This window comes from Phanerochaete carnosa, assembly GCF_000300595.1.
Source record: "Phanerochaete carnosa HHB-10118-sp unplaced genomic scaffold PHACAscaffold_5, whole genome shotgun sequence".
Lineage (NCBI taxonomy): Eukaryota > Fungi > Basidiomycota > Agaricomycetes > Polyporales > Phanerochaetaceae > Phanerochaete > Phanerochaete carnosa.
Genome location: NW_006767632.1, coordinates 2,973,383 through 2,996,471, shown reverse-complemented (window position 1 = coordinate 2,996,471; position 23,089 = coordinate 2,973,383). Strand labels below are relative to the sequence as shown.

At 55.4% G+C, this 23,089-nt stretch overlaps 11 protein-coding genes across 11 annotated transcripts; 8 read left to right on the top strand and 3 right to left on the bottom strand.

Annotated features, from left to right (window-relative positions):
- The first annotated feature begins 41 nt into the window (after nt 1-41).
- PHACADRAFT_174086 (uncharacterized protein) lies at nt 42-2,563 on the top strand. The gene is made up of 6 exons (XM_007396170.1): nt 42-275; nt 335-527; nt 578-804; nt 917-999; nt 1,051-1,127; nt 1,213-2,563. Exons 1-6 carry the CDS (start codon nt 88-90, stop codon nt 1,558-1,560), a joined length of 1,116 nt encoding a protein of 371 aa, XP_007396232.1. The 5' UTR covers nt 42-87; the 3' UTR covers nt 1,561-2,563.
- Nucleotides 2,564-3,045: 482 nt separating this feature from the next.
- Nucleotides 3,046-4,869, bottom strand: PHACADRAFT_256861 (uncharacterized protein). The gene is made up of 7 exons (XM_007396169.1): nt 4,650-4,869; nt 4,332-4,393; nt 4,171-4,277; nt 4,053-4,114; nt 3,670-3,996; nt 3,492-3,614; nt 3,046-3,435 (listed from the first exon to the last, which is right to left on the bottom strand). The coding sequence occupies exons 1-7, from the start codon at nt 4,764-4,766 to the stop codon at nt 3,418-3,420; spliced, it is 816 nt and encodes a 271-aa protein (XP_007396231.1). The 5' UTR covers nt 4,767-4,869; the 3' UTR covers nt 3,046-3,417.
- Nucleotides 4,870-5,441: 572 nt separating this feature from the next.
- Nucleotides 5,442-6,555, top strand: PHACADRAFT_93577 (uncharacterized protein; the record flags this gene model as incomplete). The annotated part of the gene is made up of 6 exons (XM_007396168.1): nt 5,442-5,544; nt 5,602-5,763; nt 5,817-5,961; nt 6,007-6,128; nt 6,189-6,334; nt 6,397-6,555. 6 exons carry the CDS (start codon nt 5,442-5,444, stop codon nt 6,553-6,555), a joined length of 837 nt encoding a protein of 278 aa, XP_007396230.1.
- Nucleotides 6,556-6,955: 400 nt separating this feature from the next.
- Nucleotides 6,956-9,136, top strand: PHACADRAFT_256860 (uncharacterized protein). Its single transcript, XM_007396167.1, has 9 exons — nt 6,956-7,100; nt 7,154-7,430; nt 7,489-7,710; nt 7,764-7,849; nt 7,909-8,014; nt 8,076-8,343; nt 8,403-8,500; nt 8,553-8,676; nt 8,733-9,136. Exons 1-9 carry the CDS (start codon nt 7,054-7,056, stop codon nt 9,050-9,052), a joined length of 1,548 nt encoding a protein of 515 aa, XP_007396229.1. The 5' UTR covers nt 6,956-7,053; the 3' UTR covers nt 9,053-9,136.
- A 709-nt stretch (nt 9,137-9,845) lies between these two features.
- Nucleotides 9,846-13,057, top strand: PHACADRAFT_256857 (uncharacterized protein). Its single transcript, XM_007396166.1, has 18 exons — nt 9,846-10,151; nt 10,202-10,605; nt 10,659-10,981; nt 11,032-11,055; nt 11,082-11,086; nt 11,175-11,179; nt 11,231-11,249; nt 11,301-11,337; nt 11,393-11,445; nt 11,494-11,635; nt 11,690-11,796; nt 11,845-11,996; nt 12,055-12,084; nt 12,144-12,330; nt 12,397-12,415; nt 12,471-12,558; nt 12,622-12,779; nt 12,837-13,057. The coding sequence occupies exons 1-18, from the start codon at nt 10,016-10,018 to the stop codon at nt 12,871-12,873; spliced, it is 1,926 nt and encodes a 641-aa protein (XP_007396228.1). The 5' UTR covers nt 9,846-10,015; the 3' UTR covers nt 12,874-13,057.
- Nucleotides 13,058-13,292: 235 nt separating this feature from the next.
- Nucleotides 13,293-13,684, top strand: PHACADRAFT_256856 (uncharacterized protein). The gene has a single exon (XM_007396165.1). It carries the CDS (start codon nt 13,462-13,464, stop codon nt 13,627-13,629), a length of 168 nt encoding a protein of 55 aa, XP_007396227.1. The 5' UTR covers nt 13,293-13,461; the 3' UTR covers nt 13,630-13,684.
- A 916-nt stretch (nt 13,685-14,600) lies between these two features.
- Nucleotides 14,601-14,786, top strand: PHACADRAFT_256855 (uncharacterized protein; the record flags this gene model as incomplete). Its single annotated transcript, XM_007396164.1, has 1 exon — nt 14,601-14,786. One exon carries the CDS (start codon nt 14,601-14,603, stop codon nt 14,784-14,786), a length of 186 nt encoding a protein of 61 aa, XP_007396226.1.
- Nucleotides 14,787-16,195: 1,409 nt separating this feature from the next.
- Nucleotides 16,196-19,220, bottom strand: PHACADRAFT_144841 (uncharacterized protein). The gene is made up of 2 exons (XM_007396163.1): nt 17,466-19,220; nt 16,196-17,414 (listed from the first exon to the last, which is right to left on the bottom strand). The coding sequence occupies exons 1-2, from the start codon at nt 18,927-18,929 to the stop codon at nt 16,938-16,940; spliced, it is 1,941 nt and encodes a 646-aa protein (XP_007396225.1). The 5' UTR covers nt 18,930-19,220; the 3' UTR covers nt 16,196-16,937.
- Nucleotides 19,221-19,289: 69 nt separating this feature from the next.
- Nucleotides 19,290-20,403, top strand: PHACADRAFT_256850 (uncharacterized protein). The gene is made up of 10 exons (XM_007396162.1): nt 19,290-19,380; nt 19,431-19,443; nt 19,495-19,527; nt 19,587-19,649; nt 19,712-19,789; nt 19,851-19,928; nt 19,981-19,998; nt 20,059-20,139; nt 20,203-20,258; nt 20,328-20,403. The coding sequence occupies exons 1-10, from the start codon at nt 19,367-19,369 to the stop codon at nt 20,344-20,346; spliced, it is 453 nt and encodes a 150-aa protein (XP_007396224.1). The 5' UTR covers nt 19,290-19,366; the 3' UTR covers nt 20,347-20,403.
- A 205-nt stretch (nt 20,404-20,608) lies between these two features.
- Nucleotides 20,609-22,578, top strand: PHACADRAFT_184652 (uncharacterized protein). The gene is made up of 10 exons (XM_007396161.1): nt 20,609-20,985; nt 21,038-21,088; nt 21,143-21,276; nt 21,332-21,373; nt 21,416-21,559; nt 21,582-21,792; nt 21,863-21,904; nt 21,938-22,043; nt 22,066-22,150; nt 22,203-22,578. Exons 1-10 carry the CDS (start codon nt 20,852-20,854, stop codon nt 22,259-22,261), a joined length of 1,008 nt encoding a protein of 335 aa, XP_007396223.1. The 5' UTR covers nt 20,609-20,851; the 3' UTR covers nt 22,262-22,578.
- A 102-nt stretch (nt 22,579-22,680) lies between these two features.
- PHACADRAFT_256849 (uncharacterized protein) lies at nt 22,681-22,852 on the bottom strand. Its single transcript, XM_007396160.1, has one exon. The coding sequence runs from the start codon at nt 22,843-22,845 to the stop codon at nt 22,687-22,689; it is 159 nt and encodes a 52-aa protein (XP_007396222.1). The 5' UTR covers nt 22,846-22,852; the 3' UTR covers nt 22,681-22,686.
- Nucleotides 22,853-23,089: the final 237 nt, after the last annotated feature.

Sequence of the window (23,089 nt, the reverse complement as noted above, 5' to 3'; positions counted from 1 at the left end):
GCCTCCAGCCGTCTGCGCCTCTGACACTTAGAGCTCGCCCCCCGCGCCTGCGCCGCATTGCTCGAGCGTCTATTCAACTCTGCTCCGATGTCTCGCCACTACGCCTCGCACGGTACCCCAGGGTATGGCTCGCACGCAACAGACCCATTCACATCGAGGTCATCGTATCCAACGTTCTTGACGCCACAGGAAACAGTACTGTTACAGCTGAAGGCAGCGGGGAGAGGGCTATTCGATGCGTTCAGGTGGGATGCGGTCATACGGCTCGTGTCGAGGTGCGTGCGCTCCCGTACAACGTCGACGTGGACTCACCGAAACCCACGTATATCGATAGCGACGCAGAGGTGCGCTCGAACATTCTCAAGTCGCTCCTCCTCAACTGTGTCTCGCTCGCATCGATCTACTTCTTCGACCTGCTCCTGCAGCCGCTCACGCACGGACACACGCATTGGCTCCGGCGGAACGTCGGCTGGGTGTACCAAGTGCTTTGGCTCCTGCCTGTTGTTGGCGTGTCGCTCTACCTCAACGTATGTGCCATCCTTCTCTCCGCTCGATCCCGCGCACTCACCCCGCGCAGAGCTCATGGACGGCGCACCTCGCGCGGCGTACCTACACCCTCCAGCATGGCGCACGCGCAGCGGCAGACGCCACGACCGGGACGTACCTCGGGCTACTGAACAGCGTAGCAACGTCAGCGTATCGCGGCGTGATGATCTTCACGTCTGTCGCCGTTTCATTCATGCTCCGTTATGTGCCCTATGCGGGCCCTGCTCTCGGTTTCGTATTTCTCTGCTGGGTTGACGCGTGAGTCCCGTCATCCTTGTTCTCGGACTGTTTGGCTGACAGTATGCAGGTATTATTGCTTCGAGTGAGTGTGACTAATGTTGCACGGGACGGCGAGGACTGACGATAATAGATTTATATGGATCGCGAGAGGGTACTCGCTTTCGCGTAGGATGAGGTACCTTGAGGAACGATGGGCGTACTACTTTGCATTTGGTGCGTGCTCTATCTGTACGCAGAATAGTTTGCGTACTGAGCCTGTCGTAGGCCTCCCACCCACCGCACTCTGCATGTTCGGCAGCACGCTCGCTAACGCTGCGATCTTCGCGCTCATATTCCCTGCCGTACGCTAACCTCGTTACCATCTCCCGCTCTCCTCGCTAATCAGATGGCCAGTACATCATTATGGCGATGCATGCACGCCCGCAGCCAGGAGACCCATACAACCCGACGCAGAGCGAGACGGTCCGGCACCCGTCTCCGTTCGTGCCCATCCGTATCCCCATCTTCACGCCCGTCGTCTGGCTTAACGATGCCATCATTCGCGTACTCAGCGTCTTTGGCTCCTTGGGCGCGCCACGGCCAAGCCCGGATGTGCTGGGCCCGCGCTCACATCGACGCGTGCCGAGCGAGAGCGTCGAGAGCGTCGAGGAGGGTGAGGCAGGGAGCATCGAGCTCGGTGAGATTAAGCCGGCGCCGCCGATAGGCACGGGAGCAACAAGGGTCAGGGTGCGTAGAGGGAGTCGAAGTGGGGCCCAGAGACGCAAATTCGACTGAACGTGTTCTACTTTCTTTTTCTTTTTCTTTTTCTTTTTCTTCTTCTTCTTCTTCTTCTTCTAATTTTGACTGCATTGGCTTTTGGATAACCACACACTGGCAATATGTACCACATACAGCACATCATCCGTACATTCAACCGCATACGTTTATCCGTGCGCATGTATCTATTCAACCGAAACCGGCCCACTCAATAGAATAATATGATACCTCCTGCTTCTGCTCATCCCACCCGCACAGGAGATGCGCCTTTTTTGTTGCAGTGCCCAATCGCCCGTGGGCGACTATCTCCATCGGCCGTAGAGTCGATACTGGCGACTCGTGCACGGTCGCGGTGAAGTGCGAATGATACCTCAGAGGGTCACCTACAGCGTCCGCTTGTCAGTCATGCCATTAGCTGAGAAACAAAGAAAGTCCGCACCGGGATACACAAGAAAGTCTCCACCAAATCTGATGCCTCCACCCATAAAATGTCCCTTCTCCCACAAATCACAGAACACCGCACACTTTGCGCGCTCGAACAGCGTCGAGGGGTACGTCCACACTCCGGCCGCTCTGGCATCCTCAAGCGTCGCATACGTCACCGGCTCGGGTGTGTACCATGGCAACTCTGCGACCGAACTCGCAGGAACAGTCACGGTGTACACTGTGTTAGCATTCGCACTCGCATTTAGAGTCGCGGAAGGTGCGTCAGAGTGTCCTTGCGTGGGTGCAGGTGATGAAACGGGCAGAGTCGCGCTGTTCGGGTCCACGCCCTCCGCCATGGCCTTCGCGCGTGCCGCGGCTGCACGTTTTTCTTCACGCTCCTTACGCTTGCGCCGCGCCTCCTCGCTCATCGTGTGCGCCGCCGTACCGCGCTCGGCGGCCTCCTTCGCCTCCGCGGCCGCGAGCTGGGCGCGAACGGACGCGATGCGCTTGCTGTTCCATTGCGCGAGCTCGGTGTGCGAGGGCAAACGGTGCGCAGCAGAATCGTCGACGAACACTGCCAATTCTACGATGAATGAATGAGCAGAGTTTGGTGGGGAAGAGGAAGGACGCATACGCTTCGAGACGAGGAGGACAACCTCCTCCGGAAGAAGCACGAGCGGAACACCAAGAAAAACGTTTTGTTGCGAGAGGTGCGGAAGCGTGCCGGTCAGGACGCCGCAGATGTGGTGGTCGGCACGCAGGGCAGCAAGGTCTGTTCTTCACCTCCGATATGAGTCTTTCTGTGTGCAGATGGGAGGAGCATTACCTTCACTATCCCATACGTATGCCTTTTGATTTGATACTCTCAGCTGAACTTTTCGAGCCGTTTTGCCCAACATCAGACGTGTGCTTGCGCGGTGCAGGTGTTGTAAACTTGTATGCAGTAGAGCCAAAGCTGAGACTCAGTGGGCGAAAGAGGAAGCTGGCACGTGACCTCTTAGGCAGGAGCTCGTGACGCGACGCGTGATCGCTCCGTCATAGCGGAGTCTAGACGCGTCTCCTGAGTCCTGCTAACAAGGAGAGCGAGAGGCATACATTCGCCTCTCTAACTTATAATTTACAAGTACAGATATGAGAGAAAAAACGGATCCCAGACTAGGAGAAGACTAGCAAACACTACGCCGTTCTTCCTTCCCTCCCAACCTCCATAGTCCGAGTGCATGAGTAGTGCTGAGCTTGACACCTACACCAGAAATCGAGGAGCGACGGCACCTAGGAATACATAACTAATATGTTATGTCCGCATCTGAGATCGAGATCATTCGTGGCAGCGGAGGGGTGTGGCACGGGGCGAAAGAAGAGGCTACGCGATTCGGAATAGTCGAGACTGCTGTAAGATTCGGAAGCGGGTACAGAGATAGATCAAGAAAAATGATTATGATGATGCGCTTATGCCCGCTTAGCAGCCTGCGAGTTCAAAGCGAGTCAGCCACGCTCAACGTCGATTAGTTGAGCGTACTAACCCGCGCGCTTCGTGCGCTCGTCGCCGCCTTGGTGGTAACCTTTGCCTTCGCAGGCGCCTTGGTGGTAGAACCCTTCTTTGCAGATGCCTTGGCCTTGCTGGCGGCAGTGGTACCGGTGACAACCTATGGCAAGCTATCAGAAAAGCTGCGGACCACCACAGCACTAATCGATCATCACCTTCTTAGTGGTGTCCCTCTTGCTCGAGGAAGTGGTCTTCTTCGCAGGCGCCGCCTTCTTAGCAGGAGCTGCCTTCGCCTTTGTGGTGGTCTTAGAGACAGCCTTCGCAGGCGCTGCCTTCTTAGGAGCTGCCTTGGTGGTGGCCGCCTTCTTCGTGTCGGCTTTCGCGGCCTTGGTCGAAGGCCTTTCCTTTACAACCTTCTTGGGCTCGGCCTTTGGCGCAGCCTTAGTGGCGATAACCTTCTTTGCAGGCTTTGCAGCAGGCTTAGCGGCGGGCTTAGAAGCAGACTTGGATGCGGGCTTCGCGGCCTTGGACTCTGGCTTGTTCTGCATGATTAGGTAAGCGTTCACTTTGGTGCCAGGCAACCAGCAAGATTTCCTACCTCTTTGGCAGCAGCATCAGTGGGCTTGGTCTTGGGGCTAAGCTTGACACGTCCCGAGAGTCCTATGATATGTGCGTAAGTGTTTGTGGCTGTGTAGCAAAGTCTCAGAGAAGCTTACCCTTTGGGAGCACGAAGACGCCCTTTTCCGCTCCGGAAGTAATGGCCTTGCTGAGCTGGGTGATCTGAGCATTGCCAATGTCGAGCTTGTAGTTCTCCTCAACAAACCTGCCAGTCATATGAGCATCGCATTCAATTTTTATGAAGAGGGGAAAGACCTACTTCTTGATCTGAGGGCGGGAGACTCCGGAGCGGGCATCGTCAGGGTGAGCGGCGATACACTCCTGTGGAATTCAACACGCAGTCAGTAAACGATATTTACATGTCGCAAGCTAGTACCCAAAGCGTGCTAAAGACAGCCACAGACAAGAGGGTACATGTGCAGACACGATGACGAAGGACGGTGGCGCGGCAGCGGGCCACGCCTGCGCCCTGCCCCTTTTGGGGTGGTCATGAAGAACAGCCGCTCCCCGCCGCCGCATGCCCGCCGTCGCCATCTAGAGCGCACAGGCATGCTGTATAATTGACGTGAGTGCCTACCTTGATCATGTCGACCCATGAGGGGTGCGCGAGAGCAGGACGGGCAGCAGCCTTCTTTGCGGCGGAGGTCTGCGCAGACTTGGCGGATTTGGTGGTCGCTTTGGTTGAGCGGGCCATTTCTAGTGTGTCGAGTAGCTTATTGAGGAATTTGGATGGTGAACGGAAGCGCAAGAGGGAAGCAGACGAGGGGGACTATGCCGGGTGGGGAGCGGGAAGGGGGATGGTGGTGGTCGAGGGAAGAGTGTGTGTTGAAACTCCGAGGCGCGTCGAGCCAGTCAACAAACCGTATTCCGGCGTCACGTGAGACGTTAAACAAGGGTGCGCGTAGGGTCATATAGCGAGCACTCCCGCCGTCTCTGATACTCCTAAATACACGTATGTTCTAGGTACGGGAGGTGCGTATACGCCCTAGACACACATGATGCTCGGACGTCGTCCGAGATGCTTTGCCAACGTCGTCAACGTTTAACAGCACGTTCCGACACCATTTTCCAAGCAGTAAAATATGCTTTTAGTACCAAAACATCTGCTAACATGCGCACCATCTACTCCAAGTTGTCCCCTATTGATTCGGACATTCTCTGAACAACGGGAACAAGTTTGGTGACGGACGTCGAGCGAGCAAGCTATAACACGCTTTCCTAATGCGGACGCGTTCTCTGTCCCATCATAAGCAAATCTCGCGTTAGATCTGATGGCTCCAACGGATTCTTCCGAGCGCTCTCCCGTGAGCTTGGCTGGCGAATGTTCGCATAGAGAATCCTCAGCGCCACGACCTACGCCGGCTGCATCATGTCCCTCTCTCCGTCGTTGCGTGCGTCCGCCAGGGCAGCATACAGGGACTTTCTCAGGGCTTGCAATGTTACCTTTACTGGAGATGTCCCGGTGAAGAATGGTAAGTGAATAACTCGAACATTGCCTGATGCAACAGATTGACATTTCCTTCGCACAGCGTTCAGAGCGAAAGTGCGCAACGACATCTTGCTCACTACCCCGGCGGTCGACCAGAAGACCTGGGAAGAAAAGATTGCCCTTACAAGAGAGATCTCCGACGTGCTAAGGAAGAACGTCGCTCAAGTGCGCAAGATCGAGGACGTTTCAGAGGAGAAATGGAGTATGTCTCGCTCGTACCCCCAGCTCTATGGACGCTGACTGTTGAGTTCGCAGAACTTAGAATCACTGAACACACCGAGCTCGGCAACAATAGCACTATTAAGAACCCGCCGCTAATAGAGTCCAGTCGTAGGGCGCGGAGACGAGTCAAGTACGTCTTCATTCTTGTTCTTGTCTTCGGCTCACTAATATGTGCCAGGTGCTGCTCTGAATGAATTTGTAGTGAATTAGATTCTAATGATAGCACATCCCCCACACCATCTTCCCTGTCTGTGCCACGATATTATTCCCAGCTTAGAAAGGCGGCCAAAGAGCGGAAGATTCCTGAGCTTAAAGAAGAAGACATAGAGGAGACGTTTGTTAGAGGTGCGCTTTCGCATGCTGCCGATGGCCGAAAGGTCCATCTGAATATTTGTCTATGGTTAGGAAGTGGACCTGGTGGCCAGTCCATCAACAAAACCGAGAACAACGTGCAGCTGGTTCACAAACCCTCTGGCATTCGTGTGACCTGTCAGGAAACACGTTCCTTGACTCAGAACCGGAAGATTGCGCGCAAGATTTTGCTGGACAAGGTTGGGTCAACTTGCTGTCCCATGTTAACTGTACTCATGCCGTTAAACAATGTGTCACGCAGTTGGACCAGATATATAATCCTGGGCTCTCGAAGCAGGAGATGCTTAAGGCTAAACAGCAGGAGCGAGAGCGGAGGCGCAAGAAGAAGGCACGAAAGAGGGTAAAGGCAAAGGCTGCTAAAGAAGAGAACGAGAATGAGGACGATACTAGTGGCTGCTGAGATGGCTTTGTCGACAACGACGAGTAGCCTCTCAAATCTTTCACAGCAGCATCGTGATCGAGACTGGCTTGTTTATATAGTCGTCGATTTCTTCTAAATCTTGCCTTTCTTTCTGCACATACGCTATCGCGCGGTTACACCGTATGTGCCGCTACAGAGAGCTGTTGCATTGCGTTCCCGCTGCTTTCCTCCTTCGAATTTCCTCAACGATACCGTACGGCATACATTAAATGTGCAGTGTTTTGGAGACTGGACCATGCGTCGGACGTCCGGATCAGCGAGCCAGAGGCTCGGCGCAGCATACAGGCAGCATGCGTCGAGCGTCGGGTTGCTACACAGACGTTGACGACGACAACTTGCTACAGACTACCACCTCTCCTTTCTCTGTCGTACCTGCGCAATACCCGGTGATTCATCAGCAGTTTGACATTACATCCAGAGAGTTGGATTAGCCACTAGAAGCCTGCGAAAGTCAGATAAGGTGCACTGAGTTCCAGAATGGCGTCCACGCAAGGTCTTCACTCGCTTGCGACTATCATCAAGAGGTATGGCTTGGACTGTGATGAGGGTACGCTAGTTTTCTTAGCATCTTGCGCAGGCTAGAGGCCGCGACATCGCGTCTCGAAGATCTCGCTGCCCTCGGCGCACCACCCCCCACCGCTGCCGCCCCCTCAGCAGCATCGCTCGCATCCACCGAGCCGACGCCTGTTCCCCCACCGCCCCCGCCCCCACCAGCTCCTGCCACCATCCCCCCCGTCGCGCCGGGGGAGGTACCGAAGGCGGTGCGGGTGTATGATGAGGTTATCATCGATGGCAAGCTCAAGCTGTTTGTTGAGCTTACGAAGAGCTTTGCGAGTCAAAGCGTTATCGAGCAGGCGAGTCTTAGTCTTTCTAATCTGGGAGAGGGCGAAACGCTTACAGGGACGCCATTAGGTCGGGCTTGTAGGGAAGGAGTACGTGAAACTGCGCGAGGTCATCCTGCTCGCGGCAAATTGCAAGCAGCCCGATCAGAAGGATCTCGAGGGTGTACTCATTCCTCTGTCCAACGATATCGAGGCTGTCATCCATGCGAAAGAAGAGTTCCGGAAGGACAGGGACTGGAATCTTCATCACACGATGCTTGCGGAAGGCGCGCCCGCTGTTGGCTGGGCTGTGGTGAGTAACACGGATTTGGCCTGGACAAACAGGGTTCTCATGGGCATTTTCAGACACCTGAGCCTGGGCCGCATGTCCAAAGCGTCAGAGAATCGTCAGAATTCTACGGCAACCGAGTTATCAAGGACTACAAGGAGAAGTGCGTGTGTGCTATCCCTCGCTCGCAGGGCGTTGCTAATTGGGATGGTATACTGTCAGGGATCCTAAACACGTCGAGTGGGTACGGGCTTGGTACGCTCTCCTCGACGAACTTCGCAAATATGTGGTGGAGTATCACAAGACCGGCCTTGCCTGGAACCCATCCGTACGTTGCCTCGCCCACCTCCTGGCCACTATCCTCACTAATCCTCCGATCACGCCCACAGGGCAAGTCTGTGGCCGAGTATCAAGCATCCGCTTCGGCAGCGCCGCCGCCACCGCCACCACCCCCTCCAGGTCCTCCGCCTCCGCCTGCGGCAGTGCCCGCTGCTGCTCCCGCCGCTGGTGGCGTCTCGGCGGTGTTTGCAGAGCTGAACCGTGGCGAGGAAGTAACGAAGCATCTCCGGAAGGTCGACAAGAGTGAAATGACACACAAGAATCCGGCACTGAGGGCAGGCAGCACCGTCCCTGCATCTGTCAGTTCTGGCTCGAGCGGTGAGATGTCGACGGTTTGGCGTGTTAAATGCGAACTAATGAGGCGAGCTGTGCGATAGCTTCTGCTGCGAAGAAGCCACTGAAGCCGACTAAGCCGCATGCTCTTGCTGGCAAAAAGCCGACGAAATTCGCCTTGGAGGGCAACAAGTGGCTCGTTGTTCGTGTTTTCATGAATGAATACTCATGTGTTCTGCTGACTCGTGGGCCAGGAAAACTACGAGAATGAAACGTCACTCACTGTCGAGAACACTGACCTCAGCCATACAATCAACTTGTACGGATGCAAGAACTCTACCATAATTGTGAAGGGCAAGGTCAACGGTGTGACAATGTGTACGTATATGCAGACGATGATTGAGTGGACATCTACTGATCGTTGCACCCTACAGTCAACTGCAGCAAGACAAGCATCCTCGTCGAGAATGTCATCTCCTCAATCGCAATCACCAGCTCCCCGTCGTTCACGCTGCAGATCACAGGCTCTGCGCCGACCATCCAGCTCGACTCGATAGACTCGGGACATGTCTTCCTCTCAAGGGATTGCCTGGGCATCGAGATCACCACAGCCAAGTGCAGCAGCATCAATGTGAACCTGCCAGTCGAGGGAGAAGAAGAAGGTGTTTTCTCAGAGGCACCTATCCCCGAAATGTTCAAGACTACGATCCAAGACGGCAAGCTCGTCACGACTGCGGTCGATCATGCCGGATAGCTTGTAGTAGGCCGACATGATTTTGTAAGACATGTAGAATTAAGGGGCGGTATATTCTGCTGGGACCAATGAAACAGAATTTCACTGGACAAGACAAGGATGTTTCTGGAGTGTGGCTCAGACCAATGAGGTAAGGCCGGGCTGTGATGTCAGAATATGCACACTTGGCAAGCGCTTTAGCCCGTCATCGTCGACCCACATTCGACCTTGCCGATGCAGAGAAACCCCTCGCTGCCATTGAGGTCCTACAACGGCTGCCAAGAGAGTTAGATCATGCGGGGATTACGACACCGGAAGTCAAGAATCTCTCGGCTGGTTATTCATCTGCATCGGCGCGGATCAGGCTCGTAGCCTCAGACGCTTGTCCCAATGGCCACCCAACTTGTCCTCGACTCCTCACCACAACGCACCACTTGATTATTCGGCATACCGAGACGAAGGATAAGGCGGTGAGCACTGCAATATCTAGGCTCGAGACTGCCAGCTTGCTGACTTCGCACGGGGTTACAGCGCGCCACTTACACACACGACTTGGTCCACCCTACGAAGAACATACTCTACGAGCCATGGATAATGCCGGTTGGAGAGCTAGACATCATGCGCGAAAAGTACGTCGTGTGACCGTCGTCTCGCGCTTTCCCCCTCACTCCAGTTCTGCTCTTTCTATAGGAGGAAGAACGATGGTCTAACCCGCAGCGTGGTCCCGATGGCAGATATCAGCCCGTTGAACAAGTGGGCCCTCTTGCTGAACCCTTCGTTGGGGGATTTTTGCCCCCGCCGTCCCCCACCCCCTCCACTCTTCCGCCTCCCACGCCGCCCGCGAAAGACGAGCGATATCAGCACCAGCCATCCTACCAGCCGCAGTATCTGACCCCGACCCCTGGCCCTTCATGGTACCAGACAGGGCACGCGGAGCCTGCGGCACCTGAGGGTATTCAGCAGATTACCCAGCAGCTTGCACACATGAGTGCGGCGGAGCGTTCGCGAAATCTGCGCGTGCAGCATATGCACCCGATACTGCAGTTCATGGCGGGCCCACTGTTGCGGTATGATACGGTTGATGCAGATGGTGTATGGCATGGTGCGGCCATGATTGTCAGTGCGTCGCATTCCTGGTGTCGTTTTCGTCGTGGCGCTTAAAGTATCCAGCTGCCGACGCTGGTTCCGTGTATGAGCCCTATCCTAGTCTGACGTACTCGTGGGACCCTGACTCTCCCATACGACCGACGAGGACACGCTCACAGTCTTCTGCACAGCGGAACGGCACATCGTTCGACCTAGGCCCTCACCCCGCCGATCCGCTGTCGATGGTCCAGCCTGCGACCAATGAGGATTTCTACGCGCACAGTCCGAACGCGCTCTCGCAGACTGTCCCGGGCCAAGAGATCTGGGTGTACTGCGGCGCAGGTGGCACCTTCACCTTCTGGCGGTTTATGATCCACATACCCCTCGGACCGACCGAGATGCGTGTGTCATACAGCTTGAACAATGGCCAACAGATGAGCTTCTTTGTGCCTGGCCGCGGCCAGAACATGCGTTGGGCAGCGTACTCAGTGCGTTCCCAAACGCATACACACCCTGATCAGCCCTCTCACCCTCGCCGCAGTGCAACGGCTTCAGTGCGGGCATAAATCCCGACGACTTCCGTGGACCAGGCTTCCAGAGCGGGTATGACCCTGTCTGGGTCGACCTCCTACAAAAGCATGCCGAACAGCCGTACCACGTGCTCGTTGGCGGTGGCGATCAGCTCTATTGCGACGCGCTCGTGCGTGAGCCTGAAATGCAGGACTGGATGAATACCAAGGCGCCCGAGAGGAAGAAGACGTACACCCTCACGGACGATATGCGCTTCGCAATTGATAGGTTCTACTTTAGTCATTATTGTCAGGTCTTCCGGAGTGGTGCATTTGCAAGGGCGAATAGTTCGATGTGAGCCATGTTTGCTCTAGTGAAGCGGACGTGATGCTGACGAGCCATAGACCCATGTTGAATATGCTTGGTGAGCGATATGAGACATCTGGATCAGAGTTCACGTTCATTGTTCGTTTCGGCAGATGACCACGGTAAGTGCACTATACCTATTTTGTTTCGCCCGTATTCTTCTGATCCTCCGTCTCTATAGACTTAGTGAGTGCATCTGACGCTGTTAATAATGTGGCGTACTAAAGCTATTGAAAGATTGACGGATTTGGAAGTTGTAAGTTGGAAAATCGCCCTGCACAGCTACCATCTGACATGCTGTGCTCAGATCCCGACGACTTAATGAGATCCCCCGTATTCTCGGCGTATGTACAGCCGCCGCTTCCTGCCGAGCGGGTGCCTAATTCACCCAATCTATAGGATTGGTTCCCGAGGATACTTCTTCTTCCTCCTATTCCAATGCTTCATAAATGGTAAGGCTCAATGCCGTATCGTGTTGGATGTGTTGACGGCCGTTATAGTGGAAGTTGACGGCAGAGACACGACAAGACATCCATTCAAATCAGTTGTCATCGGCGGTGATGGCCCCTTTGTGCCCTATCCTTCGCACTCGTTCGTGTCGTACTTGGGTCCTCAGGTGTACATGCTTTTACTCGACTGTCGGTCTGTATAGCTCGCTATTCGTGAGGTCTCTCAGGTGCTCAAATGGTGCCACAGGGCAGAACGGAAAAAGGACCAAGTCTGCAGTCCGTACGAGTACAAAACCATGTTCGACCGAATATCGCGCCTTCCACCACAGGTGGAGCACCTTGTAGTGCAACTTGGTACGTAACCCTCATTCCCAGGCTATGTCTCCTGCTCACGGCGCTCAGGGATCCCTATCGCCTACCCACGAATGGTCTTTCTCGAGACCGCGCTCGAATCAAAGCTTAACCCACTGGTTGCTTTAGGCAGGGCGGGCTCGATGGGCTTATCCGGATTTGTCAACAAGTTCAATGCGGACGCAGAGCTTCTAGATGACCTGGTGCGCCCTTTCTCCAGCATCTGATCCCCGGACAGCGTGCTCATTGGCGCTTGTACAGAACGACCATTGGACGGCAAAATCACACAAGGTATATCCACCGCCCGCGGCATTGGCAGCCAAACCCTGACTAGCTATCCTTCTATATAGAAAGAGCGCAACTGGTTCATTGAGCAGCTACAGCAATATGCGCGTCGCACGCGTACACGTATCACGTTCCTCTCTGGGGACGTACACTGTGCTGCTGTGGGCGTGCTCAAGACGCTCGTGAAAGGCAAAAATGCTCAAGAGGTTCCGCCGCCGATGGACCACCGGTACATGCTTAATGTCGTCACCAGTGCGTTAATCTCCCGCTTCCCCATCCGCAACTCAGGGCTAATTCCGCTTCGTGCATGAATGGCAGGCGCGATCGTGAACACGCCGTGAGTACATGCATCAGCTTATTACTCGTACGCGGACTCAGTTGAGCATCCGCAGGCCTCCGAACGGCGTGCTCACGCTCGTGTCAAGCCTGGCGACAAAGACGCACCGGACACTGCACCACATGAGTACGGACGAGACGATGGTCAGTGTTACGCCCGATTGCCGTCTGAGCCCGTGCGCCGTCTCTGACACACACTCTCGCAAGGTGCCGCTTTTCACTCAGGAACCGAATGGCGGCTCGCCAAAGAGTAAATACATCATGGGCCGCCGAAATTGGTGCGGTGTCGTTTGGGATCCAAGCAACGGGAACCTCGTGTTCGATATCCGGGTCGAAAAGGAGAAGGGCTTTGGGGAAACTATCGGGTACGTCACTCTATCTCGGGCGTCTCACTGGCCGCGCTGATCTCCTGGATGCTGCAGCTATGTTGTCGATGCGCCTCCGCCGCGGTGGTCGTGAGGTCGTATCCTTTCTTCTGAGTCTTTGTAGCGTACGTATGGCACGTTGGCATGATACCTGTGCCGGAAGAGTTGCAGCTGCAGCCAGACGCCCCGCGGTAGCCGTCAGTTGATACTAAGTCTATTATGCGTTGATTGATCCGTGTGTTGCAATCAAGGAGCAGAGGCGAGGATCTGCTGTATTTAGCCTGGTATTTTTGGGCTTTGAGAAAGTGGGGGCGTACTATGTCCGATTTCCTGTGCAAATTTTGCTGGCGCCACGCGTTGGGTGCACGGGGTCCTGGGAGATCGGCTTCGCTGGCTGTTGCTGGGCGGTCATGATTCAGGCTCGAGGGTCAGACCGGGCTGCGACGATCACAAAAATGAGAAAATAATTGCACAGTAGGCAGGAGGACGAGGAGGATCAGTACAAGCACAAGGGTGGACGGGGAAGGGAATGCCGGGTATGGGCTAAGCGGGGTCCTAAACAGGAGCATCGCGTTTAGGGATTACGGGATCAGACCTGACCTTGGACGGCGTCCGTCCAGCGATTGTCATAAAACCGTTCGCACGACTTTCTTGCCACAGACGACCACCGCATCCGCTCGACATGCCCAAAGCCTCGCCCGGCAGCGACCAAAACCAGTCTCACGCGCACGGCTCGGGTAAGCAGACCGCCCCCAGCCTCAAGCGCTACCAGGTGTGCTGCTACAGACCTAGAGACGTCTCTCGTGTCGCAGCGGCTGACTTCGGGTTCGTAGGCATGCCATCAGTGTAGAAAGCGCAAGCTGGTGAGTGGCTCCTGTATAAGACAGCTCGGGTTGACACCGACCCACCCCGTCTACTAGAAATGGTGCGTCCTGCCCTCGGCCTTCCCTCTGCCGATCCCGAGCTAATCTCTACTTCTCTCGCTGATCCCTCCTCCGACGCCTCTCCCAACAGCGACGCAAAGCGTCCCAGCTGCTCGACATGTGTCCGCTCGCATGCCTATGCTGTCGCCCATGCTGTCGAGGGGGCATCCCTCCCAGAACAGCCCGAGTGCACCTACGACGAAGGTACGCACTTGATAAGGTTCCCATCATCCCCAAAGCGCCCTGAACATCCTCCCCAGTCCCGGTCTTTGACTCGGACTCTGGCAACTCGGTCTCCCGCAAGATGTACGAAAGGATGGAGCACAAAATTCGTGAGTGTTGTTCTGTACGCAAGCAGGCGCTTGATCCTCACTCCTCTGCTCGCCGTTAGACGAACTCGAGGCACTCCTGCACGAAAAAGACCAGGCACTCCAGACTTTGCAGGCTCGCGGCTCGCCTAGCACGCCCATAAATCCTCTGCTGCATGGCCCGGCCGACGTCAAGCCTGCTGCGGGTCAGGCGTTTACGGTCCCGAAGTACATGACTGGTGATGCTTCGCCCGCGTCTATGGTCAGTAAAGCATTCCAGCGCCCACTGCGGACGCGTTTCGCGCTACGAGTGCCACTGAACGCATTTGACCAGGCTGGCTCACTTGACGGCGTCAGCGGTATCACGAACGGCTCGATACCCAACCCGCGTACTTCCACTTCTCCGTCCATGCTCGCAAATACTCGAGCTTCGCCCTCTTCGGCTGATGATTTCTGCAACGTCGACATTCGCACCTGGCCGCCAAATTTACCGCGACCAGGTATTACCCGACATTTGTAAGCTTTCTTGTCACTGTATGCGCCCAAATCGCTAACCATAGCACAGAGTAGAGGCTTTTTTTTCGTACCACATGCACGCCAACAGAATGTTCCACGTGCCGACCTTTATGGCTTCCCTTGAGCTCCTTCCGACTGACCCCCGATTTCCCAGCCCCGCCATCCTTCATGCCATGTGCGCGGTTGGCTGCTTATACACCGCGACGCAAACGCAGATCTTCCAAGAGCCTATCGATACTCCGTGTAAGTCTGCTGTATAATAGGGCGTGTTTCAGGACCGCTCATGCGTACGAATTCAGATGAACTGCACCAAGGGCGATGGAGACGAGCGCACTATCGTCCAGATCTCTACGGTGAGGCCGAACTGCCGGAAGGTTTTTCTGAGCAACAAGCGAGATATGCGAAACAGAGGATTGAAGTGGGACTTGTCCGAGGAGATTTTGCTTGCTTACAAGGTACGACAAGCGGTCGACGAAATACTGCGTTGTTGTTCATTTTTTGCAGCACAAATGATCTTGACTTGGTGGTATCTAAGTCAGGGCAGGTACGTCGTAGTTTTTCGCTCAGTCGTTTGAACTGTGACACTAAAGGGTGACCTGCAGGTGGACAGATGTAAGTCGATTGCGAGACGCTCTGGCACATCTCATCTAATCACTGCGCGCAGGCCTTTCTGTCCGCGGCTCTGGCAGTGCGATGTACTGCACCGTGCAGTATTAGTACCTGTTACACGACCGCGGCGATCACACATTACAAGCCGCCATCAGTGCTTGCACCCGCAAAGAGTGTCATCGAAGATGAGTTACGGCGGAATACATTCTGGATAGGTAAGCTCAAGCGCGTATCTGCGCCACACCGGTGCTAATGAGGGCTACTTCGCCTGGCAGCATACGCGATGGAGCGTCAGCAAGGGGCAGGAAATGGTTGGGCGCTGAGTTTGGACGACTTAGATATCTGCCAGCTACTACCACTTCGTTTCGACCAGTACGAGCAAGGGGTGAGTATCAGACAGCAGCTGATGCAGGCTATGCGCTCATCCACCCACGTCGCATAGGTTCTCGTACTCCCAGAAGACCGCCAATGGTCATACGCGCCAGACTTGCTGTATAAGCACCACGAGGCACAAACAGACGCATTCATCCTGTATGTCAAGGCGTCGATCCTGCTCAGCAAGGTCAAGACGTACAATCTGCGCTTCCGATGGAAGTTCTTCCACGCGCCTGATGGCGCACCATCATCATCCACGAGTGGCGCAGCGTTCGATCCCGCGACTTTCGATGCGACGGCAACGCTCGAGTTCCAGCAGCTCGACCAGCTCGTTGCTAACTTCCGAGCAAGCTTCCCTCCGCACTTGCGCTCACCTATCTCTAGTGAAGGCGATATTCTTGACCCGTATTTGTACACAGCATGCTCAGCAGGGCACCTGTAAGTCTACCCTAGCACTGGGCTCAGAGACTTTGACATTTTACTTCTATAGGGCGCACATTCTCCTGCACGAGCCTCACGCGAAGCCGGATGTTGTAACATGCGTCTCAGCGCGCAAGACGCTTAATGCCGCGCGTGCAATAGTCGAACTGATGTACATGCTCAGCGCGACTAACTTTGATGTCACGCTTCTGGACTTGCAGCCATTTGTAAGTGTCAGCTCGCCGTTACACAACTGCTCCGCAGCTGACTGAATGTGAACAGATGTGTTGGTTCATGGCCGGGCGGGTACTCGTGCGCTTCCTTCGAGCAAGTATCGACGGTATTAGGGGCGACCAGCTCATACCACTACAGCGCGAAATCTCGTTCGTACGGTACGCTCCCTTCCAATCTGCTGCTCCCTCGTGCTGCAGCTGATGTCAACGCGTAGGACAATGCTGTCGAAGGCAGGCGAACGTGTGCCGCTCGCGTACCGGTACGCCAAGATGCTCCACGACACGCTCGTGAATATGTGTGGCCAGCAGTTCGCGGACAACATCCCTGATACGCTTCCGCCCCGCGGGTACTACATGACCTTGCAGGCGTCGCGGCCCATGATCGGCAACGTTCCACATACTGTCGAGCATATTGTACTGTCCTGAGCGTGTCGCGCAGACGCTACGACCCTGCCATGCCCCCGCACGACCTTGCTGCTGCCCCCTACACGCTATACGCCAGATGAACGCCTGCTATACCTCTCGATACCCCATGATTTCGTTGGATCTACCCATTGGGATGGCATTTACCTTGCTTAGCTGTACTTAATCTACTTTCATGTTTAGCGTCCACATGACTATCTTACCCGTATCATTCGTCCATGTCTGTATATATAAACGCATACCGCTTGCTTATAAATCCGCGCTTTGCGGCTCACAATCATTACTCTCATATACGGCAAGTATACGAAGCGACACATGGCCGGTTATTAGAGCACTTGGATCGAGGGCACGCTACGACAGCCGGGCTAATTCCTCGTCAATAGCCATATCTCCCGCTCGGCTGCTCCCGTCGTCCCCGATATCCTCATACTCCGTGTTGTACTCGCTCGCGTCCTGCGCAACTTCGGTGAAGTACGCCTGCACGTCGTTCACAGAGCCGACGGCATGTATGATCGAGTACGGACGCATGCCGTGCCCGTCGTCGGGGTCCGGCGTCTCCACGCCGAGCGGGAAGCTCTCGAGCGTCGGGAGGCCCGATGCGCTCAGCGGAGCAAGCATGTCGGCCTCGGCCTCGAGCGACGCCGCGCGGCTCGTCTCGAAGGACTGTTTCAGCTGCGGCGCCATCGAACTCCGAGCGGACGTGAAAGCCACCGCGGTCTGCTCCTGCTCCTTGCGCTTCCGTTCCTTGCGCGCGGCGGCCTGCGCACGCCGCTTTGCACGGTGGATCTCGCGCCGCTGCTGATCGGTGAGCTCTTTCGCTTCGGCGTCCTGGGGGCGGGCGGTCAGCACATGCGCATACAAGAAGAGCGGGAAACGTACCTTGACCTGCTTCGAAAACTCTTCGTCCTCCTGCTTGTCCAGTGCGAACTGCTCCTGTATGTACTCAGGGTACCGCTCGCACAGCGGTCTCCAGCGCCGCGGCTCCTCGGAGTTCGGCTTGATATCCGCTTCGTCGGGATTGTCCGCCATCAGGAGCGCGTCGATGTCCGGCGGCGGCGGGTATATAAAGTCGGGGCCAGGATTGAGTCGGACCTCGGCCTCGTTGAAGAGCGAGATCATCGGGTAGTAGCCGAGGCTGCCGTCGTCGAAAAAGTTCTCCTTGTGCTCGCGGATCCCCTCCCGGTTCGTCCGCCGCTTCTCTTGGTGCTTGTTTGGCGGCGTTCGTAGCGGGACGTAGTCGTAGAGGTCCTGGAACGCGATGCCCTGGCTCTTGCCATTCACGAAGAAGGCGACACATGATTCGGGGCCGAGCGTAGGCAGCGGGCGCATAGGTGCAGGCTCTGGAAAGCCGCTCTTGCCGCCGCGTGACGTCGACGGCAGATTCTTCACAGTCGCTGACTTCTTCGAAGATGCAGGTGCCGGCGTCGACCCTGGGGCCTTTTTGCGGTCGTTCTCGGTCATGAGCGCGATCATCTCCTTGGACTGCGAATATTCGAGCGACTCGAAGTACTCCTGGCCCTTAAATTCGATTGCGATGCGCTCGCGCTTGACGTGCGCCGGGTCGTACGGGTCGTTCTTCTTCAGCTGGCGCTTCGGAGACGGCAGCGAGATGTACATGCCAATGACGTCGCCCGACCTGAGCGGCTGCCCGTACGGCCGCAGGCGCGACAGGTGTACCTTCTCGCCCGACTTGTCGCGCATCGCGTAGCTATAGCTGTCGAGCCCCGCGGGGCCGTTCAGCGGTGCCTCGCGCCGCGCCCACCCGAATCGCACATGGCTCCCCTCTGTCCGCTTGCTCTCCAGCGGCCGGTCGCCCCCGCCGAGGCCGATCGTCACCTCCATATACCACTTCCCCTCGCGCACGGGCGCGTTGCAGCGCGCGCTCCTGAAGCCCTTGTCGCCGCGGAGACCCAGGCCGTCCTGCGTGACCTTGATGAACGGACTCCGGTCTTCCCAGGAAACTCGGAACGCCGTCGGAGCCGACTCGATAGTTCGAAAGGGCACCCCGCCTTCCTTGCCTGTGACGCCTGCAGGCGTGTATCGGAAGTTAAGTCGGTTGATGCATAGGGGTTCGGTAGTGCAGTATGGCGAGCCAGGCACGATGGGGATGAAGCCAGGATGTCGAGAGATGGTCAGGCGAGGTCGGCTGGACAGGTCGAGCTTATGCAGGACAACGTTCTCTGGATTGTGGTTTGGCGTGTCTGCGCGTTCTGAGGGCGCTGGGGACGCCGTGGCCCCTCCAGAGATGGCGGCATGCTTGCGCTTCCGGTTGACTGGATGAGCAGGAACCGCCAGAAGCGCGACTGCGGGTGACACTTCGCGAGGTGAGTTCGGTACTTCCATAGTATTGTGTAGGAGGCAGCTGGGCCCAAGAATTTCTGTCCTTTAGCCGCTTTTGTTTGCTGTCTTCAAGCCCGCTAGACAAATCGTAAACATTCTGTCGAGCCTCAGTCCACAGACGACAAACTAGAAGTGTGTGATACGAACGTTCCCGCAGACGACAGTGATACTGGCTGATCCGTCGATAATAAGGCCTAGGAAAAGGTGAAGAGGGGCCTGCAGCACAGACGATGAAGGCGGGTCTCGGGACAAGGCGTCGATAACGTTCGACAACATCCGGCGTCGAGATCGGTGATAGACGCCCATGAAAGCTAACAGCTTTCAGCGCTCGTAGGAGACGTTGTCATTGCCTCCAACAGCCTCCAACGGCGTGCAAGTCCTGTCCCCCTCAACGCTGGAGCCATACCACTGTTCTTAATCTCTAGAGTAACACAGCGAGCATGACATCTCTGAGGTGAATGATCCCTTGCATTCTAACAAACCGGCTCACTGACCGGTGATCAGGCGGATCCAGAAGGTGCCACTGCTCATATCGCGTGCGGTTTGCGAAAGCTGATAATGTGTCCAGGAACTGGCAGACATCAGGAATAGGCCAATTGAGGTGAGCTCATATGATCGTCACGGCTCGGGCTTGCTTTTACGTGCTAATTGTGCATACAGGACCTGAAGGTTGAACCAGAAGAGGAGAACCTATACATCTGGAAGTGTAGCGTCAAGGCGTCGGTGCGATTATCTCGCAACATCGCATGTAACTCACAAATTATTGACTCTTGATTGGCACACAGAAAGACAGCCCATACAGCGGTGGTACATTCCACTTCACGCTGACCCTGCCAGAGAACTTCCCGTTCAAAGCCCCATCGGTGAGTCTGCGATCATATATGGCGAAAGCGCAGCCATTTTGATGCGCGTCGTGGTCCGTAGGTTGCCTTCACCACGAAGATCTACCATCCAGGTATCAATGAAGAAGGACACATCTGTGTGCCAGTGCTTCGCGATCAGGTTCGTTTCCTAGAGCGATGTCTTCGCTATTCGCTCTAATCAGCAATCACAGTGGAAGCCTGCCGTCACGCTTTCCTCTGGTAAGTACATAGGGTTGTTCCTGTAGCGCGTCGATCAAAGTACGCTGACGCTTTACGCAGTTTTGGCCATTATCCAAGAGAAGGTGAACAACCCTAGCCCGGATGATCCCTTTGAGCCCGAGATTGCTGCCGTGCGTAGCTGCTCTCATAGCGTTCGTTTCTGTGAACGCGGATGCTGATTACGCGCTTCAAAGCTTGTGAAAACGGACTATGCTAAATTCCAGACTACTGCGCGGGAGTGGACAAGGAAGTAAGCGCCAAACAATTAAGGGAATGTATATTTAAAGATATTGAGCTAACCGCGCATACACGTGTATAGATATGCAGCGTCGGGATAATGTTGTGCAATATCACTGCCGAGCACGGCTGTCCTGTACTATAGTTCTCAACGAATCCGGCACACTCGTCTTTTAATGAATGTTCTTATTCAAACAAATGGATTCGGTAAGTGGGTACGCGCCATGCACTTGCTCTGGTGCCAGCCCTTCCTGTGAATAGTAGATGCGCAAGTGTGCGGTTGATCGTACTGCCGCGTCGTAGGTTCACACAAAGGACGCCCAATATATGCATCGTCCCTAACGACGCGACGAACGTGCCCGTTCTCCTTCACGCATCGCTGTCTCGGATGGGGTTCCAGGCACCTTCGTCGTCGCCTTCAGGCACTCAGCAAGCGGAGGTGGTCTGCGAGCTTAACCAGCATTATTAACGCACGTGCTGGAGTCCAACGTGGACTCTGTTCTCGGCCACTCACCAAGCTATAAAGGTGACACATGAGCTCTTTTCTTATACAGGGGCACCACCTCTAAGCACAAGGCTCAGTCCCTTCGCTTCCCTGCAGCAGCCATGCTTAGCTCCTTTACTCCTCTCTGCGCTCTGTTCTTCGTCGGCATCAATGTAGCTTCGGTCGCGTTCGGTGCCAACACCAGCTTGAACATCATCTTAACCAACGACGATAACTGGGCCTCTGCTAACATTAGGTTTGCGGCTTCATCACATTTGAATGTAATGTGTAGCTGATGACTCTGGCAGAGCGACGTACAGCGCTCTCACGGCCGCCGGACACAATGTCATCCTCAGCGCGTGAGTGGCGCCTCCATAAACCGTCATCTCCCTGCTCATCGGCGCTCTGTCCAGTCCTGTCGTCCAGAACTCTGGACAAGGCGGACGCTTCATCCTCCCGACTACTAACATCACGATACCGGACGAGTTTGGTATCCTCCAGGCCGGCGCGCCGTACTACGGTCAGGACCCCAACAACAACCGAATCTGTAAGTGTCCTTCCTGTGCCTATGTTCGCCGCCGGGTTCTGAACACCTTGGACAGGGTACATGAACGGCACTCCTGCCGCAGCAGTTAGCACCTTGTGTTCGTAACGTGCTTGCTTGCTCAACGTGCCCGGCTACATAGATAGTGTTATTCGCCCTATAATCCTCGGCGATAACTCGAGCATTGACCTCGTCGTGGCAGGCCCGAACGAGGGCCACAACCTAGGGGGTTTCTACTACACACTCAGCGGCACAATGGGCGCAACGGTTGACGCCATTTACCGCGGTGTGAGCTCTCGTTGTTTCAGAGAGAAGCAGCACTTGTGCTGACGCTGCTGGACAGTTACCGGCGATTGCAGTCTCGGCGGGCAATGGCACGCACCACTCATACTTGACGCTCACGAACGACACGAATGACCCGGCAAACCTCGCAGCAAGACTCACAACGAGTTTTGTCAACGCGCTCGCGAGCACTAAGATGTCCGGACAACCCCTCTTGCCGCTCGGTACCGGCGCCAGGTAAGTACAACTCATCGAACTTTGGCTTTCCTCCGTTGTGGTTGTGTGCTCACAAACCTGTCCCTCGTAGTATAAACCTACCTATGTTTGGGAGGGGATTAATTGCACAAATGTAAGTATCTGCAGTCTGGTTGTGTGGGGATAGGTGTGAACGTGGTGCAGCCGCCGTTCATCCTCACGCGCCTAACCGGCGGCGGCGTCGCGCCGGTGCTCGCCATCGGCTCAAACGGCTTCCCCAACGAGACACAAATGTGAGCCTGTCGTTGCATGTAGCGGTCTGGACGCCCTCTGACGCACTGCTCGCTCAGTGCCACCGATGGCGTCAATGTCAACTACACCGGCTCGCGTATCCTCCCTGGTGAGTGCTTGCTCGACGTTCGTCGGCTGTACGGAGACTGATTGCTGTGCAGGCGAGACGGGCGTCACTGCCGGGCGCCAATCTTCTGTGTCGTTCTTCTCTATTGACTGACGCCCCGGCGCACGTCGTGGAGCACGTCCAGACTGCCCTCCTGCCACTATTTGGTACGAGCGGCTTGTAAGCGCTGCTTTCCCTGTGACTCTTTCGCCCTGGTGACTCTTCATACGGATTGCTCGATGTGCTAGCGATGATGAGAATGTAAACACATAGACATGCTATTAACCACGATAAATGCTACCAACGGCTCCTTGCTTTGGGTATTATAGTGAGCCAGATCATGTATCATCTACACTCGTCCTTCACAAATTACTCGTCTGTGGACTGGTTCATTATTGGCTCACAACGCATTTGCTGAAATCAATGCAAGTTTACTGTTAATATATAGGCTCAGAGTCACGGAGCCCAGCTAGCACTCAAGTGAAACCCAGCCTCCGCACTGCAAGCCGTAGGCGCCCGCTCATGGAACTTGTTAATGCTCAACATTCGGAGGTGGTGAGGACGGCGGAGTCGAGGTGGATAAAATACGCTGCCGTTGTACGTCGCCAAGAAATACACTTCCAATATGCTGTGACATTGCTTGGGTTGCTCGCCGTGCAAGTTACAGAGACAGCATATTGCGACGGTCTTCTAACCATCGTTCACACGCAGCACTAACGGTTGAGCTGTTCTCGCTGCAACCAACTCGACCAATAGTGTAAGTCCTCGTATTCGGCTATGTCTATGTCTTTACTTTGCAAGCCTTGACCAGCGCACTAGTGGACTCTTTGCCTCCAAAAGAAACCGGTTCGTTTCTCGTTGGTGACATGGCGATGCTTGCAGGAGACAAAATCTCCCACCAGGAATCCTGCTCAGACTAACATGAAGCGGGTGTGAACCGAG